This window comes from Hippoglossus stenolepis, chromosome 5, assembly GCF_022539355.2.
Source record: "Hippoglossus stenolepis isolate QCI-W04-F060 chromosome 5, HSTE1.2, whole genome shotgun sequence".
NCBI classification, from domain to species: domain Eukaryota; kingdom Metazoa; phylum Chordata; class Actinopteri; order Pleuronectiformes; family Pleuronectidae; genus Hippoglossus; species Hippoglossus stenolepis.
The window spans coordinates 2,928,935-2,945,620 of NC_061487.1; the positions used below are offsets into that span (position 1 = coordinate 2,928,935).

The 16,686-nt window shown below is 38.7% G+C and overlaps 1 protein-coding gene across 1 annotated transcript in view; it reads right to left on the bottom strand.

Annotated features, from left to right (window-relative positions):
* The window catches only part of LOC118109002 (copine-8), a 71,151-nt gene that overhangs the window by 20,082 nt on the left and 34,383 nt on the right, over window positions 1-16,686 (bottom strand). Inside the window, exons 6-14 of the mRNA XM_035155781.2 lie at window positions 15,300-15,376; window positions 10,268-10,331; window positions 7,715-7,818; window positions 6,899-7,003; window positions 5,008-5,049; window positions 4,122-4,197; window positions 2,050-2,106; window positions 1,148-1,209; window positions 831-877 (exon numbers count right to left, since the gene is read on the bottom strand). Of these exons, the coding sequence (XP_035011672.1) occupies window positions 831-877; window positions 1,148-1,209; window positions 2,050-2,106; window positions 4,122-4,197; window positions 5,008-5,049; window positions 6,899-7,003; window positions 7,715-7,818; window positions 10,268-10,331; window positions 15,300-15,376 (634 nt within the window). The remainder of the gene's footprint in view (window positions 1-830; window positions 878-1,147; window positions 1,210-2,049; window positions 2,107-4,121; window positions 4,198-5,007; window positions 5,050-6,898; window positions 7,004-7,714; window positions 7,819-10,267; window positions 10,332-15,299; window positions 15,377-16,686) is intronic.

Consider the following 16,686-nt stretch of genomic DNA (forward strand, 5'->3'; position numbering starts at 1 on the left):
TTTTCTAGGGCTTATTAATTTCATAAAAGTTTTAAGCAGGCTTCACTGAAACAGGGGAACAGTAAAAAGCTTATGTTGGGGTCTATTTTCAGCAGCAGATTTACACACTTTTGGTGTGCTAATTGGTGTTTATGGTAGCAGGACGGTCTATGTGGAATTGTAAATAAACTACAGCAATGGGGCAATTGGATCCCAACCTCCATAATGGTAAAGGATATGGAAGGATGTTGGTTTTGGTCTTTTTCTGGCCTTATCCTTAATTATATAAACTGTAGTGACCTCTTTGTGCAATGTTATGAAATGACACAACTTGTGTTAGTAGTTTAAATAAAAAATGAGAAACTGGAGAATTTTACCCATCACTAAAACAAAAAACAGAAGTATTGTGTATATATGCTTGGAGGATAAGTACGTTATTTTTAAATCTGAGCCCTATTTTTTCCATGTTTTGGGTCTTAATTATTAATGAGAACAAATTGGTTTAATATTGAGCATTAACGCTACTACCAACCGTGAAGCAGCTGCAAACTACTGTCTGAATTGCAATTATAAACACTGAGGCACATAGTGTACAAACTGTGGTCAATAAATAAGATCAAACTTAGCCATGAAGTTTAAATCTATAGATGATGTTCAAATAATTGTCCAACCTTTTGCTGCTTTGCCCTTTTTGTCTTTCTAATAAAAAAGCAGTGTCATTAGAATAAGTCAATGAAAATGGACTTATAAGTAATGAGTCAAGAGCTCACATCACATCAAGATCCGAAGTTTGAGTTGTTGGACACACTTAATGGATTACACTGATAAGAGCAAAGCTTAAACACACTTACCATTTGATGCTGTGAAATCAATTGCCACTGTGAAATTAATCTGAGTCCTACAAGAGAAAATAAATCAATCATTCCAGGAATCCTGAATCACTCTAGATTATACCACAGCATGTTTCAAAGCATGCAGCAGCGAGCAATTAGGCAGCGGGCTATCGGCAGCAGTCGCTCTTAATATTGGAGCTGAGAGATAAACACTGTGCAGTAATTCTCTAAACTGAGTCTACACTGCATTTTAACTGCAACTGGATTCAATGATAAGAGTGATGCCGGTGCTGAAGCTTTAGAGAATCACATGATGCCTGTTGTTGTGAACTTACCCGCCTCTGATGTAGTCCAGGAAGGAGAGTTCGGTGTCCACCAGGCAGGACAGGAGGGTGACCTGCCAACCACACAAGAGAAGGAGTCACTTTAACATGTAGCTCCTGATTCTCAGATTGTTAGATACCTTGTTAAGTTTCTTCAGCTAGCTGTGTCTTTTTTACTTTGACTACTTGTTCATTAGTGAAAAAGGCTACCCCTCTCCTCTCTATAAAGCCACTGGCTACAAACTTGTATTAATGGGCTACAGCAATAAATTAACTTTAACTTAATGACGTTAACTTCATTGCAGCTGGTTCCTCAAACTGCAGAGCCACAATTACTCCCAGAATAACGCTCAGTAGAGCGCACCATCACCAAGGCCGACAGGCCACTCAAGAAACCACATTCAAATTCACTCACCTAGATTTTGTTTTGAATCTGCAACAAATCGCACACACTTACAAATATCAATCCCCTAAACATGCCTAATTATTTGCATCATGATTCACAATAAACTATAATAAAAACGAAAACGTTGAAAAACGTAATGTTAAAGAAAGTGAATTAAATTTGTGGAAATTTAATACGCTCTTCCTTGGCTGATGCCCCACCCCTCCACAAAATGACATGGTAATCAGGGTATTCTTTTTCTTAATTCTACCAACGAACAAACAAACAAACAAACAAACACATAAACTTGACCTGATTGTAAATAAAATATGCAACACAGACTCAAACGCATGCATGTCTATGAGTCTTGTAAGTTTATCTAATACAACTCGTTCCCCTGACACTGTCTTCTATCTGAAGTCACGTTAACTCTGAATAGCCACTTTAAACTTTGCAAAAGGCATCAAGTGTAAGTGCAGCATTAGTGTAACGGTGCAAAAACATCAGCGAGCAGAGAGCACAAACTCACCGTTCCTGAGTTTTGGTACTTTTTCTTCTTCTTTCCCTTTTTCTTTGGATTAAGCACCTGTGGAGATAACACACACTTAGTCAATACCGTGTAATGAGTTGGCAGAGATAACATTTATCGCCACATTAATTAGAAGACTAGATTTATTTATTTTCTCTCTTCACAATTTATATCTAAACCACTAATCTATTCTTTCATAATGTGCGTCCTGGTAACTGGAATAATCCGACTGCAGAGAATCCAGCACAGAGCTGATTAGAAAAAAGGCAGAGACAAGATGGGAGTGAGAACAAGCTGATTCAAGCTACACTTCATAAGCACCTTTACTGACTCCTGCCTGTCAGTGATTTATGGTCTGCTCAGACACCACTGCTGAAGATGTTCATGGACCAGTGAGTGAAGTGCACTTCAAGGAAGGGAAGAATCTTGTTAATTAATCATAAGAGCCACTATATAATCACTGGTGTACTCCTCCATGTCAGTGTGCATATAGTGTGTGTGAATCACAATATTAACCAGGAGGAACTGCTGAATAAGAATGAGGAGGTGATGTGTCCCACTGGAGAAAACCCCCTCTCAAATGAGGTCAAACCAGCTCACCCTGCAGAAGCATCTGGAAAATGTGGACTACATGTGGACTGAAATGTGAAATTAAATTGGAGCCCATCAACTACCAAGCCTATCAGCATGTTGACATTCCAACCCTCGATTACACAGTATTCATTACTTCATTATTACAAAGGGAAGTCGGTACTCATGGGTCCATCCACACCACTCTTCAAACTTAGGTTTCATTTTGATCTAGTGTAAAGTATCATGACTGTATCGTTCACAGTTGTGATGCTATGACAAAATCAGACTGACAGGCAGACAGACAGAAAGTATTGAAAGCACTCAAATCTCAAACTCAGCTACAGTAGGTGTCTCCAGGGCCACATTCTGCCATGACAACACTGTCAAGGCATTCCTGGGATATTGAGTTTATGAGAATGGGATTGACAGACTCTCATTTTAAATGACCAGATCCAGTTTGTAAAGCAGTGGATCAGCTCTGATGTTTATTTGTCCAAACAGAGAAAACACAGAATTCACTGAAATAATAAGGCAGGCCTGCTAATATGTTTGTTGTGTGTGTGTGTGTGTGTGAATGGAAATTTAAGAATGTGCATTTGTAATATTCCAGAAGCAATATCACACAATAAGAAATAAACACCTATTTAGACAAAAGTTGAAAATAACATTTGCTTCAAAAAACATATCTGCATCCAGATGTAACAACCAGGTTTGTTTGTTCGGTAAATAAAGGTTTGGCAAAGATTCACTTCTCACACAAAGTTAATTGTGACCATATCTGGCTAATCCCATTCCTACCTGTGTCTCTGGAGCCAGTTGAGTTTATGCTTGCCAAAGTCTGTCACTCATTTTAATACAAACTGTTTTGAGCTTGTTTGGTTGTTGTTGTTTTTGTCAATTCATATTCAATTCTAACAGTCTCAACCAATTTTTTAACAATTTCCACACATCTTAACAACTGAACAGCTTTAACAGCTCCTCTTGTATCCCAGCCCCACTTGTATGGTTCAGTGAGAGAAGTGAGCCCAAGCTTGTCTTGTCAGGATTTTAAAGTCTGGGCAGGATTGGTTGAATTTTGTTTAGCATTGCTGCTTTTAACAATCGCCACGGTGTCGTTACATATGAGACATATTGTTTTTTAACTGCCCGTCAGACGAATGGGAAATTTAAGACAGTCTAGTCTTGATTGAAAACACTGCTTTCATTGTCTACTTTTCTCTATTTAGACCATGTGACTTCCTCCTCATCTGTGACGTCTTCCCTCAATCACTGGCAGAATGCTGATTGGAATTACCAGCTTTGTTTAGCTGAGCGTGACGTGAGATGATTGGTCTGAGTTTCCAGGGCTGTTAGACCAGTACCGTAAAGGCTAGAAAAGGCGCTTTGTCAAAATTTTAGGATTAGTCCTCTGGTCTACAGAAATTCTTATATTAATGGAAGAGTAAGTGAGTATGTGAGAGTGTACAGGTGTGTGTGTTTGGGAGAGAGAAGAAACTCACCTCATAGATGTGGAACTGTGACTGGCTTCTGGACATTTCTCTGTAGCTGGTGCTGAACTCGCCGATAAAGTCGTGGCTGTAAAACGAACACAGTCACATTTCCACCCATGTTAATACTGTAGTGAAGCAACTTCAGAAAATGCTAAGAACCCATCAAAATATATTAAAAAGACTTGCTCAAGTATCACAGACTTCATTAATTTCTTTTTCATTGTCTGTTAAGTGTTGCAAGCTCCTTGGTTACCGGAGGCGTGGGCACTGCTTCTAATTTTTCATAATTTCATGGAGATAATCAGTACACTTAGAATCATGGTCAGGAATTAATGGGAGCTCGGGGGAAATGTCCTTGAAATGTCAAAAACTGCCTGGGAAATTAACAATGAAGGGCCAAACTGTGTAAATTCCCTCGCTTCAAAAGATAAGCACTATATTTATCCCCGGCAGACTGTATGAAGTTATCTGCAGGAGGGACTGCTCAGGCAGTTTTAACAGTTAATGTGTATTTACAGCAGTATGGTGAGTTGTCACACGTAGGACTCTGTGGTGATATCTTTCTACAGTATCCACTCTAACTGAGAGACTTATATTATCAGGGCAGTCCTTATTTTCAAGGGGGTGTACATTATTAGTTCCCTAAGGAGAAAAGGTCTCTTTAATTTTTAATGTAGAAAATTAAAAGGTAATAGTCTGGTTTCCACAGTATAACTCTCATAGGTAATTAACACATTTACTTTGCCACGGGGCCTTATTGCATATGCATGAGGGATACCTTTCACAGCAGGATGTCAGTGACACGATAATAACTACACAGATACAGACGGATAGAGCATCATATCATACAATGAAGTCATTTCATAACACAAAAGAAAGAGCATTGTTCCCTCACCCTCCATCTCTGTCCCAGTCATACACCTCCACCTTTATGCTCCTGCAGTGAAAGAGGAAGAGAGAGGGAAATCCTATTAAAAAACCAATTAGCATCACTGATTTACAGTGTTTCTGCAGAAAAGGCTGGTAACTGGTCCATGGAAGGCTGAGGTCCTAAGTGGATGAGCCTATGTCACGCAGAATGTTTTTTCTTCTTAAACTTACTTATCAGTATACCTAGGTGGAAGGCGAATAAAAAAAGAATTGTAAAAAGATAAACATATATATAGGAACCACTCAGACAGTGCATCCCACCACGGCTGCCCAGTCTTTTAAATCTGTATCATGACTAGAGATATTGAACCACACAGTGGATGGCGGTAATGCACCTTGACGTTGGTTGCCACCCACCAATAAACCAAACGAAGAGACAAGTCCTATGTCACAAAGGTGTGTTTATAACCTGGGAGTGCTTATGTCATTTGAGAACTGGTTGTGTGATGGTTAAAGTACTGCGCAGGTTCAATATAGGAGTACATTCATTAAATTAACTTTAACTATATCAAAAGACACATTTTGCCATAGAGGAAAGGGACAGAGGCTTCCATGTGTGTCCATGGTAATAATGTGCTTTCTTTCTATCAATGTGTTCTCAGAGGCCCTACTTGCACCTGGGTATTCACATGAATAGTAACATGTCAGAACCTAAATCCAACATGACATGAACAGGTAATTAACCGGTGGCAATGGCTTGTCACATTTATGGATAATATATGGTGGCTAAGAGATCGGCTTAAATAAACACAAGCAAACAAAACAATCATCAATTTGAAAACACATGTTCTGCAAATACACATAACACAACAAAGTATAAGCCCTGCTGAAATTTGTATCTAAGATATAATCTTAATCATGCCATCACAATGTTAAAACTAGAATGGCACTCAGCACACCTCCACCAACTCTGACACCTACTCTGTGTATGAAAGGTGCTTCATAAATAAAATGACCTTGCATTTTATCACCATATTGCACTTACATATGTTGCATCAGATAAACATACCATGTACACAGAATTTATTTTACAAACTGCAGGCAATTAGGCAAAATATCAATTCACTGATAGAGTTTAAAGGAATACTTGTTGACATACTGTGAATACAAATCAACCTCCTAAAAATGTATTTTTGATTCACTAAATCTGGACCATTATCCTGGATTTGCACAAAATTTCCCCATCATAGATGTTTGAACTCTACAGATGTCTGATCATTTTCATAAAGATCTCTGCATTATTTCTTGAGAAATTCAAAAGCAATTTGAAGGAAAGTGAAAAAAACAAAAACTTTTCTGCAACAAAATGAAATTCTTCCCTGACCCATACCACATCCTTTCACCAGGTTTCATGGAAATACATAAGTAGTTTGTGTGTAATGCTGCTAACAAACACACTAATCAAAACACAGATGAAAACATAACACCTCTGATGAGTAGCCAACTTCATTAACTTCAGATGTCACAGACCTCTTGTCTTTGTGCTTGCAGCATGTGATGCCAAATGAAGTTGTTTTCTCTTTATGTGTTTTGTTAAGTTGCATTGAGCTCTCTCTGCCACAGAAATATTGGGACTATGAGCTACATTAGATGGTTAGAACCTCAGGAACAGCAATCTGTCCATTTAGGAAACACAAGTGATTGTGAATCTATTTCACCGGCTTTTGTGCAAATGAAAGTGACATCAGGTGCAGTGGATATCAAATATTATAGTCAAACGGCTGTTTCACTTGGATCCTCGTGCACTTTTCAAACTCTGCTGTAAAAATATTTTTCTCCTATGTCTGTCCTTTGTAAGAATAATTTAGAAGTTTGACTGTGAACATTGTCAGTAAAGTGTTTCTCTCTCACTGTACCTGTCATAGTCTCCGTTACACAGCGCCCTGACAGGGATTTTAAAAGCCTGCCACACTGGATCCAGATTGTTCTTCACCACCTCTGTTTTGTGGCAGATGGTATACCTGTAAGACAACACAACATTGTTAACAGATGACAAATCTACCTCGAAGGTAAAAACAAAAGCCTTTGTGCCCCTCGTCTCTTCGTAACAAAGGGGAGTGTTTCGTTAGAAGTATTTCATTTACTTCATCCGCTGCTGAAATAACTTATTTCCCATTCTTTTTTATACAGTAACCAGTGTGGCTCCTTGTTGCCGCAGCGTGCTGCTGTTATGCCCCGGGGCTGAACATTTAGGCTGCATCAGTAAATACCCAGCTGCACAAAGAGAGAATGTGCTAAGTGCGAGATGCTGAAGTCGACTTGAATAAAAGCATCTGCAGGGCAAAGAAACTGTGACCCTCACACACTGTTTTCACTTAACTCCATCTTATCCATCTTTTTCTCCCTTTATTTCCCTCTTGTCAACGCTGTCCTGTTATCTCTGCTCATCCCTCCCTTTGCTGCTTTCTCCGGTTGACGGCTGGATGGCATAAGTCACATACTGTATACAACAGCGAGCATTACGTAACCCCACATAGGCAGTTTAGACCTTATATCCTGTGTATGAGAGCTTTTTGGAGCATGAAAAATTACTCTCAGCGTCTATATTCATTTCAGGCATCTTTACATTCTGTGTGTGTGCGCTTTTGTGCGTAAAACTGAGATAGCTGCTTTTGTAAATTGAGAAAATGGATGTCCGCAGATACCACGTGGGATGCGGCACGTCAACTTACGATCCGTCTTCGTTGCTGCGGTAGAAGACAAGGAAAGGATCAGATTTCCCAAAAAAGTCTTTCTTGTCCAGCTTGTTGCCACAAAACTGCAGCATCACCGACTCCTGAAAAGGAGAGATGGAGGAAAAAATGTTGTACTGTATATAAATTGTAAGGTTTACAAAGACTCTCTAGTTGTGTTTGTTCTATCTATATTTCTGTTTTATCACCTAAATGCAGCACTGGCTCTATTTCAGTACTGCATCAATATTAATGAAAAAGGAAATAACACATTGTGTTTGTGTGAATCTGGATCTTTTCATCACTGAGTTCTGGGGGCTGAAATTAATATATGATCTTTATCTGCCCCAAAAAAGGGAAACTAGAGGACTGAGTCAAGATTATCAGCCTTAATTCCACTCTCTAACGTGCTTGTACATTATTACCATGATATCATATTAAATCTATAATTTATGATGTTCAGGGGTTATTTTTCAATTAAGTGATTTAAATAATTTTGCAAGTGTTCTAGTTCCTAATGAGGCCATTTCTTTTCTTTCCCTGTGGGTCTTTGGAATGCGCCCAGAAAAATGGATGTGAGCTTGTTTCATTTGGCCGTAGTTTGTTTTTGGAGAAAACAAAACTGAAAGAGGAACAAAATCAAATTGGTCAAATTCTCTGACGGCTGTAAAACATTCTGGTATATTGTCTAGTGCCAGAAAAGAAATGGGCATTTCTGCCTCTTTTATAGTGGTTTTGATGCAAAATGACACGTCGCGACATTTGTTCTTTGATTTTGAAGGAATGAAAACAAAATATGTTGTGATACATGAATAAATATTTTCTGTTTGAGGGTTTGACCTCAGAAAAAACACTCTACTATCACACTCAGAAGAAATATCTTGTGAAGACATGTATCTACATTTAACAAAAAGATATTTTATAGTGTTTTTCTAAAAGTTTTTTCTTAACTTAGAGAGAAAGAAGGTTTCAAGTCACAGTCTGGCTCAGCACAAAGTTCAATTGAAGATCTAACTACAGTGTCCAACAGGTTTGAACAGAAGACCACTCCTCTTAAACTGGGTCAAAGTAAACAAAAATTCTAAACAAACTGGAGCCAATACTAGTTACATATACAATACTAGAGACAAAAAAGCCTATATAAAAATGTTAAACATAAGTTTATTAGATAATAATAGTTTACTCTTAAAATGCTCCTGGTTGACCATAAACCCCTGTGAGCATTCAATATAAGTTGTTTTCAAATTGTATTTTGGTGAATTTCTGTTTAAATTCATATTACTTCCTGGTGTGGGACGCCGGCCAAATGGATGTGAATGGGGGCCCTATACTTTTGGCAACCACGGGTCCTGAGGCTGCTCTTTAGTTGGTTGTTGCAGATTGTCCATGGGATGCAGCTCTTTGCTCCACGGACACTTCCACTTCTATTTACAACGAATAGGTATTGATTTATATTTTAATCTAATGTGATTGGTCGACCCTCGACGTCGTCTCAGGTCCGTCCGCCGTCACTGAGTTACGTCTGCTGCGAGCAGACCGGCAAAGATATGACGACTTCAAGTGGAACTGCAGCAAATCCATTCATTTCTTTTCAAAAACTCTCCAACAAGAAAAAAAGAGGATAAAGGAGCTTGGTCCGGACCGACCCGAATTTACATTTATCACAAGCCGCCACTGCTAACAAATAATATCTTTGCTGCATCCTTATTGTAATTTTAGAGGCTCCCAACCTGGATCCACTGCAAAGGGTCACAGCTGCATGATTGTCTGTGAGAAAGGCTGGGAACAACTTAACAAAGCATTGTATATTACAAGCTTATCATATTTTTACCTCGACCAAGGAGGTTATGATTTCACCCCTGTCTGCCTGTTTGTTGGTTGGTTGGAGTGTTTGGTATCAAGATTACACACAAACTGGACGGGTTTTCACAAAGTTTGGAAGAAGGATGTGGTATGGGTCAGGAAAGCACCCATTCAATTATATTTTGGATCCAAATCAGGGGGAAGATGCAAATTGTTTTTCCTTTTCTTTAACATTGCAAGAGAGGACATATTTCAACATTTTTCCTGATTTCTCAAAGAATACATCATGGATCAAGGATCTTGATTGATATTTATGACTGTGCGCACTTTGGTACAGACTTGAATATAGTGAAATTAAATGTGGTTTTATAAGGGGACTGTTGGGCCTTGGCAGAGGTATATACAGTGAAGAGGGTGAGGGTAGGACTTATTAGAGGGCAGTTAGACTGTATTTGTGTGTTTATTAGTGCTGGAGGGAACCTGTGTATGTGTTAAAATTGTATAAAAATGGTTTTGTAAATGTATGTAAACCTAAAAAAAGCATTTTGAGAATATTTATTTTATATATTCATTACCATATTAACAACCAGATTTGTGTCAAATAGAGTTTTTATTTTCAGCTGTGTGAAGTACTAGAGGGTTCAGAGTCATCACTGCAGACGAGTGAAGAAACAAGGAGGAGAAAGGTCTCCGAATGTCTGATGTTTTAATTCAAAACCTTCAACAGGGGAACAAATGATGAACTCTCACCCTGCAGTTGCTCAGCTCTTCTGCTCTCACTATGATGGTTCCACATTTCTTCCCTGGGATCCCACTTGAAGTAAAAAAGAGAAGAACAGAATATTTCGGTTAGATTCAAGTAGCCTGACACTTTAAGAAACGGCTTTATGACGTGTTCAACAAGTCAAATCTAATCTAATCTAACCTAATCCAAGATAAAAGAATAAAGCAAAATTAAATAACCTTAAATGCTCAACACTCAGCCGACCAGACCTGGGCTAAATTACTGTTAATTATTGCTGAATGAAAGCCTTGGAAACAGAACATCAAAGTAATGAAACCACACCCAGTGACATTTCACAGTGACGTTTGTTTACATCCTGAGCTGGCGAAGCGTAACATTCAGCCAATAAAGCCAGGGGAGACCAACCACTAAAAATAGACCAAAAGAATGCCACGGACCCGGGGCCAGATTCAGAAGGAGGCAGGGCAGAGATAATTTAATTTGGCCATGTACTGTCCAGTAATGGCAGAGAGCCTACGATGACACATGTGGAGGGAAACTGAAGGCAAATTGAAGCAAGGCTTGTGAAGCACCCCCCTCCCCAGCCAGTCTCTGTCACCTGAGACAAACACTGCCGTCTTTTGATGCACAGGGAAGCATTCAGGGAGATTAATTTGCTGTGCGAGCAGAGAGATTGCTCAGTAAGGGGGCAGATGGAAAAATGGCAGCGAGAAAGAGAGAGGAGAAGACAGAGATGAAAAGTCACAGGGGAGAGGAGGAAGGACAGAGAGGTAGATGAGAGGTGAGTCGGATGAGTGGAAGCAGAGTGAGCCCAAAAACATCCATGTTTAAAATTGCATTGCATAAATGACTGAAGTACTGAATACTTTTTTATCAGCATCTGAATTTCTTATTTGCATCATGTACAAACTTAATTCTTTACTTTGGTATTTTGGAAGTGTGCATATCACAGTAGTCTGAGTTTTGTATGTACATATAGCATATACCCACATATCTGTCTGTATTACATCAGTGTTTTGTTCGGTAACTGACAACCTGCAAAATTATGCGATGATGGGGTGAACATGTCAGGATGTGGCACTTTCCTCTTTCCCATCAATGAAAAGCACAAATGTTCCAAAAAAGCAGCAAGTAAGATGTAAGTAAGTAAGAGTAAGAGGATGTCACACCTTGTTAAAGCCCTATGAGACAAATTGTGATTTGTGAATATGGGCTATACAAATACAATTTGATTGATTGATTGATTGAAGATCTTTTGCAGAAATGAAGCAAACCTTAAAGTGTTAAAGTGTACATTTTTTTCAAGTGTGATATTTCAGTATTTCAGGTTCAGATTTTGTAATGCTTATATTCAAAACACCGCGCTCGCACTCAAATAGCCCCATGCTTGCAGTTGGATTTGCCCTGCTAACGCTCAAACCAACCACTTGCACGCAGATTTCTCACGCTGTTGTGGGTGTGCTAGCTCAGTGTGCAAATAAAGCTGTGGCAGGCGTGAGTGTATGATCGCGGTTTAAGTGACCGCCCATACGGGACTCCTAAAGAAGTAAAGCTAATACCCATAACGAGGGCGGGACAACTTCACATGTCAACACTACATCTGGCATTCTATTGGTTGAGGAATTTTGACAGATACAAGAGCAGAGGAAATAAATACAGATTTAAAAATTACGATAATAATTGTAATATCTTAGTTTAATATCGTTTTAATGTATTATGGTCATTTTTTAAACCTTAAAAAAAACCATTCATAATTTAATGTCACATCCCCCCCCCTTTGAAGATACACAATGCACTTTAACTAGCATATAGCAGCGATGTTACTGAACTGAACTGCTCCTCTAATAACAATGCATCCTGGCAGGGTTGCCTACAGACCACAGCTAGAAGCCTGAAGCTGTGTGCTTTGGATTTATACGTGAACTAATGCAGAGCATCCAAGCTTTACAATTTCCATTGGATGAATCGCAAATGTCATTGTGCTGTACCATTATTGTCACAGTACGTAGGGAAAGCAGGAAGACATGTCCTGAGCATTAACCTCGTAATTTTATTCACCTGCATTAGCATAGATGTTATTAGGATATTCCAGCTTTGTCACTTTAGTAACTGCTAGCAATAGCATTGGTTTATTTAAGATCTCAACAATGTTATTTCAAAGACATTCCCAAAACGTTTTGTCGCGTCTATTTACATCGACGACTACTGATGATGTCTCGGGTACCCGTGACGACTACTGATGATGTAACAGTTGCTCGCAATGACACGTAGCGGCTTCTTGAAGTGCTCTCCAAATTCGTAGGAGAAGGTTTCAACCACTATCCCTTGTATTTGAGTGAAAGCCCAAGAAAATCGGAATGTGAAATTAATAAGTCCTGTTCTCAAAATGAAAGAGCACACTGTTGAGTGGAAATAGGAAAAAAAACAACTATAGCATAATACACAAATGTTGTATAAATAAATAGTTCAAACAATGTGTTCCATATTGTTAGCCACCACCATTGTTATTGTCAAACATTAAACTGGGGTTTGGGAGAATTTTTCAATATCAACATTCTAGCAATACAGTCTTAAACATGAGTTTCTTTCATTAAAATAAAGGCAATAGTTCAAGAGCCAAAAATATTCAAGGTTACCCTTGGTGGTTGGAAAGCCAATTATGATCTACTAAAAGCTAAAGAGGTACCTAGATACTTGAGTGACTGTTAAAAACATTTTAATCAAAGTCATCAAGCAGAAACCAAACATTGGTGACAGACCTCTGAGACACCAACTGTGCTGTAAAATGTTGTCTCAGTCACTGAAGAGAATATATCAAACAAAAAAATGTGAAAAAATCTTACTGTGGCAGTAAGTGCGTGTTTGGAGCATATTGTCATTTGTCAATTGTCTGTTTTGTGTTTGTGATCCGCCTACACTTGACTGAGCAGAAGTGACTTAAGATGTTTTGTTGGGGGGTGAGGGTGTTGGAAGCACCTGAATGAATAAAACATACACACATACAGTTGCACAAACGTTCAGTCACAAACAAGCATTACAAAATAAAAAAGAATATTTATAAATATTTATAAAAGGAATTGAAATAATATGTGTAGGTATGCACACACACACACACACACGCACACGCACACACACACACACACACACACACACACACACACACACAGATATGAAACAGTGAATGAGGCAGAGGTGATTACATAACTCAGTGACAGAAACACATTCTTACATCGTATTTCTTGTGTGTCATTCTTCAGCAGATCCATACAGCTGCAACTGTTCGTTTATTCTGACACACACACACTTCACACACACACACGCACTCACACAAACATTAACACACTGACAGAGACAGACAGACGGTCATGGATGTAGACACTAGTGAAGTCACTGTCTTCAATCTTAGGCACACACACACGCACGCACGCACGCACGCACACACACACACACACACACACACACACACACACACACACACACACAACACCACTGCAGGACAGGGGACAAGGCGAGGGTCACACATCTGACGGCTCGTTGCCTCAGGAGGGAAACAAAAGTAACAACAAATTGTTCTCTTCAGTAGCTGGAGAAGATGCTGCAGCTCAGCTCTGTGAGTTAGAGGACAGTTTCAGTGCAGCTGAGACGATATCATACACTCCAACCCACTTTATCAATGTGGCACAACAAAGAAGTGTCTTTTCTTTCAGAGAGCGTTGCCTTAGGAGACGTACATGGGTTTAAGAGAAGGTGTATTACCAATGCAGCGTATTATGCATTGACCTATTTCTTTTTAAAGGAGTCTTTTAAAGGCTTCATTGATTTTATATATTTGAGTCAGCCTTTTTCAAGTCTTCTGTATATTTGTATATTTTTATTTTTGGTGTTAACTGTTCATTAGAGCCTGGCCTAAATTGGCTGTTGCGGATACTGATATTAGGGATTCAATTATTTCTGATACCAATATTGAGAAGAAAAAATAGGCAAAGATTCCTAAGATGTCATTATCAAACCCTTGTGAAAAAGAAATGTAATATTTTTACAGTCTAAAAGTAATACACTTTTACATAAAATACAAACATAAATGCACATCTCTTCTAAATTGTTAATTCTGTAAAATATAATAATAATAATAATAATAATAATAATAATAATAATAATAATAATAATAATAATAATAATAATAATATCATATTTATATAACACTTTTCAAAGCTCTCAAAGTCGCCGATGTAATAGTACAATATACATTTTCATATGGGCACATACAAACAAACATGCTGATACTGATTAGCCTGTAAAAGACTCATATAGGCTGATATATTCAGCCAACTAACATACTGGTAACGGTCTTCTGTTTTGTGTTTTATGATAGTATTAAAGTAGCATGAAGGTAAAATGATGTCATAAAAGCTGAAATGGTCCTCAATAGGAAAAAGGTTCCCACCACTGCATTAGAGAAGAATGAGAGGAGGAGAAAAAAGTAAAACCCTCCACACATACAGCAGCAAGTGTAAAAAGTTTCATGAGCTGGCTACGGGTATTCCTACTTTGTTATCGTAATCAGAAACAGAGCAGAATATCATATATTTAGTCGAAGGGAATAGTCCCAGATCATTCAACGAGTCGAGGCTTCCATTCCATTTAAGCTTCTTCAGAAAACGAGCTGGGGGCTCCGCTCATCACTGACATCTTCCCATTAGGGTGTACTGTCCCTTTTCACTACACGCTGTTTACCACCTCAACATGTTCACAGTCTGTCATTTGGCCTGCTGCTGTTTAACTATCTGTCTCATTTAGCTGATGGAGACAGCGTACGCTTTCATCAACATCTTCATCATCTGAAAGGAACAGAAATCTATAAATAAAATCTGAGCATGAACCCAAACAACTTTTCTGCTGCACTCAATATACTGACTACCCGATTAGAGTGATTCCATGCGAGCCTTTTGCACCTTTGCTTCCGGTTATTAGTGTCTAATTAGAATAGCAGAAGACAGTGTGTGTGTGTGTGTGTTTGTTAGTGCATGTGCTACTTACATCAAAGGTTTTTCCAAGCGGCTTCCCAGGGAACCAACGATTTCACCCAGAGTACCGAAAGCCTGGCCCAGGAAGTCCTGCATGTGTGAGACGCAAACAAGTAAACACATGAGAGAGAAATAAAGAAAAATATAAAGCAGGACAGTAAGTTGCAGAGAGAAACATTCATTAAGAGTTTCTTCATTTGGTAGTTAAGGTTCCACTGTTCCAAATAGACCACGCTCAAGGAAAACATTTTATTTCACACCATCTCTTTAATGTCAACTACAGCTGTTGACATTAAACAGCAACTACAGTTAGTTGCTGGAAAGCTGGTTAATTGGTAACTATTTTGAAATTTGATTAATCATTAAAGCTGCTTTCTGACATGCATTGAGCTCCGGATGAGGGGCTGTAGGTGAGAACGCCCCTAATAAATCTCCAGATAATTTCCGAATAAGTCCAGGTGAGAAAAGAGATCCTCTGCAGGATTCACCTTGAGCGAGTGGCTTTCTATAGGATGTTTCTAACACACAACAGAAAAACTAAAAAAAGACAAAAAGTTAAAGATAGAAGATACCAACGAAGATGTCAAGAGAGCTTTTGGTGATAAGTGGCCAACGCCGGTATCCTTGTGCTATAAACAAAAAACGCCAAATCTCTACAGCAGAATTAATCAGTGACGTCCTCCCTCTGCATGTTGCGTCACCCCCCGCCTGAACACAACAGAGATTTCGTTTTGTTGTGATTCCAGCTTTTCAAAAGGGAAGATTTCAGTCTTTTCTTTATCTTATGTGATAGTAAACTGAGTATCTGCAGGCTTTCATCTTTGGGCTCTGAGAAATTGCAATAGGTAGTTTTATATATTTATATCATTTATAGCTATATACATAGTTTTCCATGTTATACGCAAAACTATTCATTCATTAATCAAGAAAATAACAAGCAGATGAATCTAAATTGAAAATAATTGTTAGTTGCAAGCCTCCTGTCACTTTTCATCACATTATCTACAGTATCAAGGACCATCAAGGACACAAGGCAGAGCCAGTTAGGTGACTGGCTCCGTATGAGGAATCTGCCATTATAGGGACACACAAAAAAAAGGGAAAACATTGTATTTGCTGTGCACATAATCCGATTTCTACAGAGATAAAGAGATCACAAAAAAGAAGGCTTGGAGTAGCAGCTACTCTGGTTGTTAAGTTACTCAGACTTCAGTCCATTGACATGTTGAGATGTTGAATGTCAATTTTTTTGCACTGACCATAGCTTCCCTGCTGTGTCCCATGTATAGTATACACATTGAAATCTAATACAGAGAGAGCCGTGTCCTTGTTGATCACTGAAGGGCGACCATGAGAGAGGAGTCAGCTCAGGCAGGAAGAGCCTTTGGCTGACAAGAACA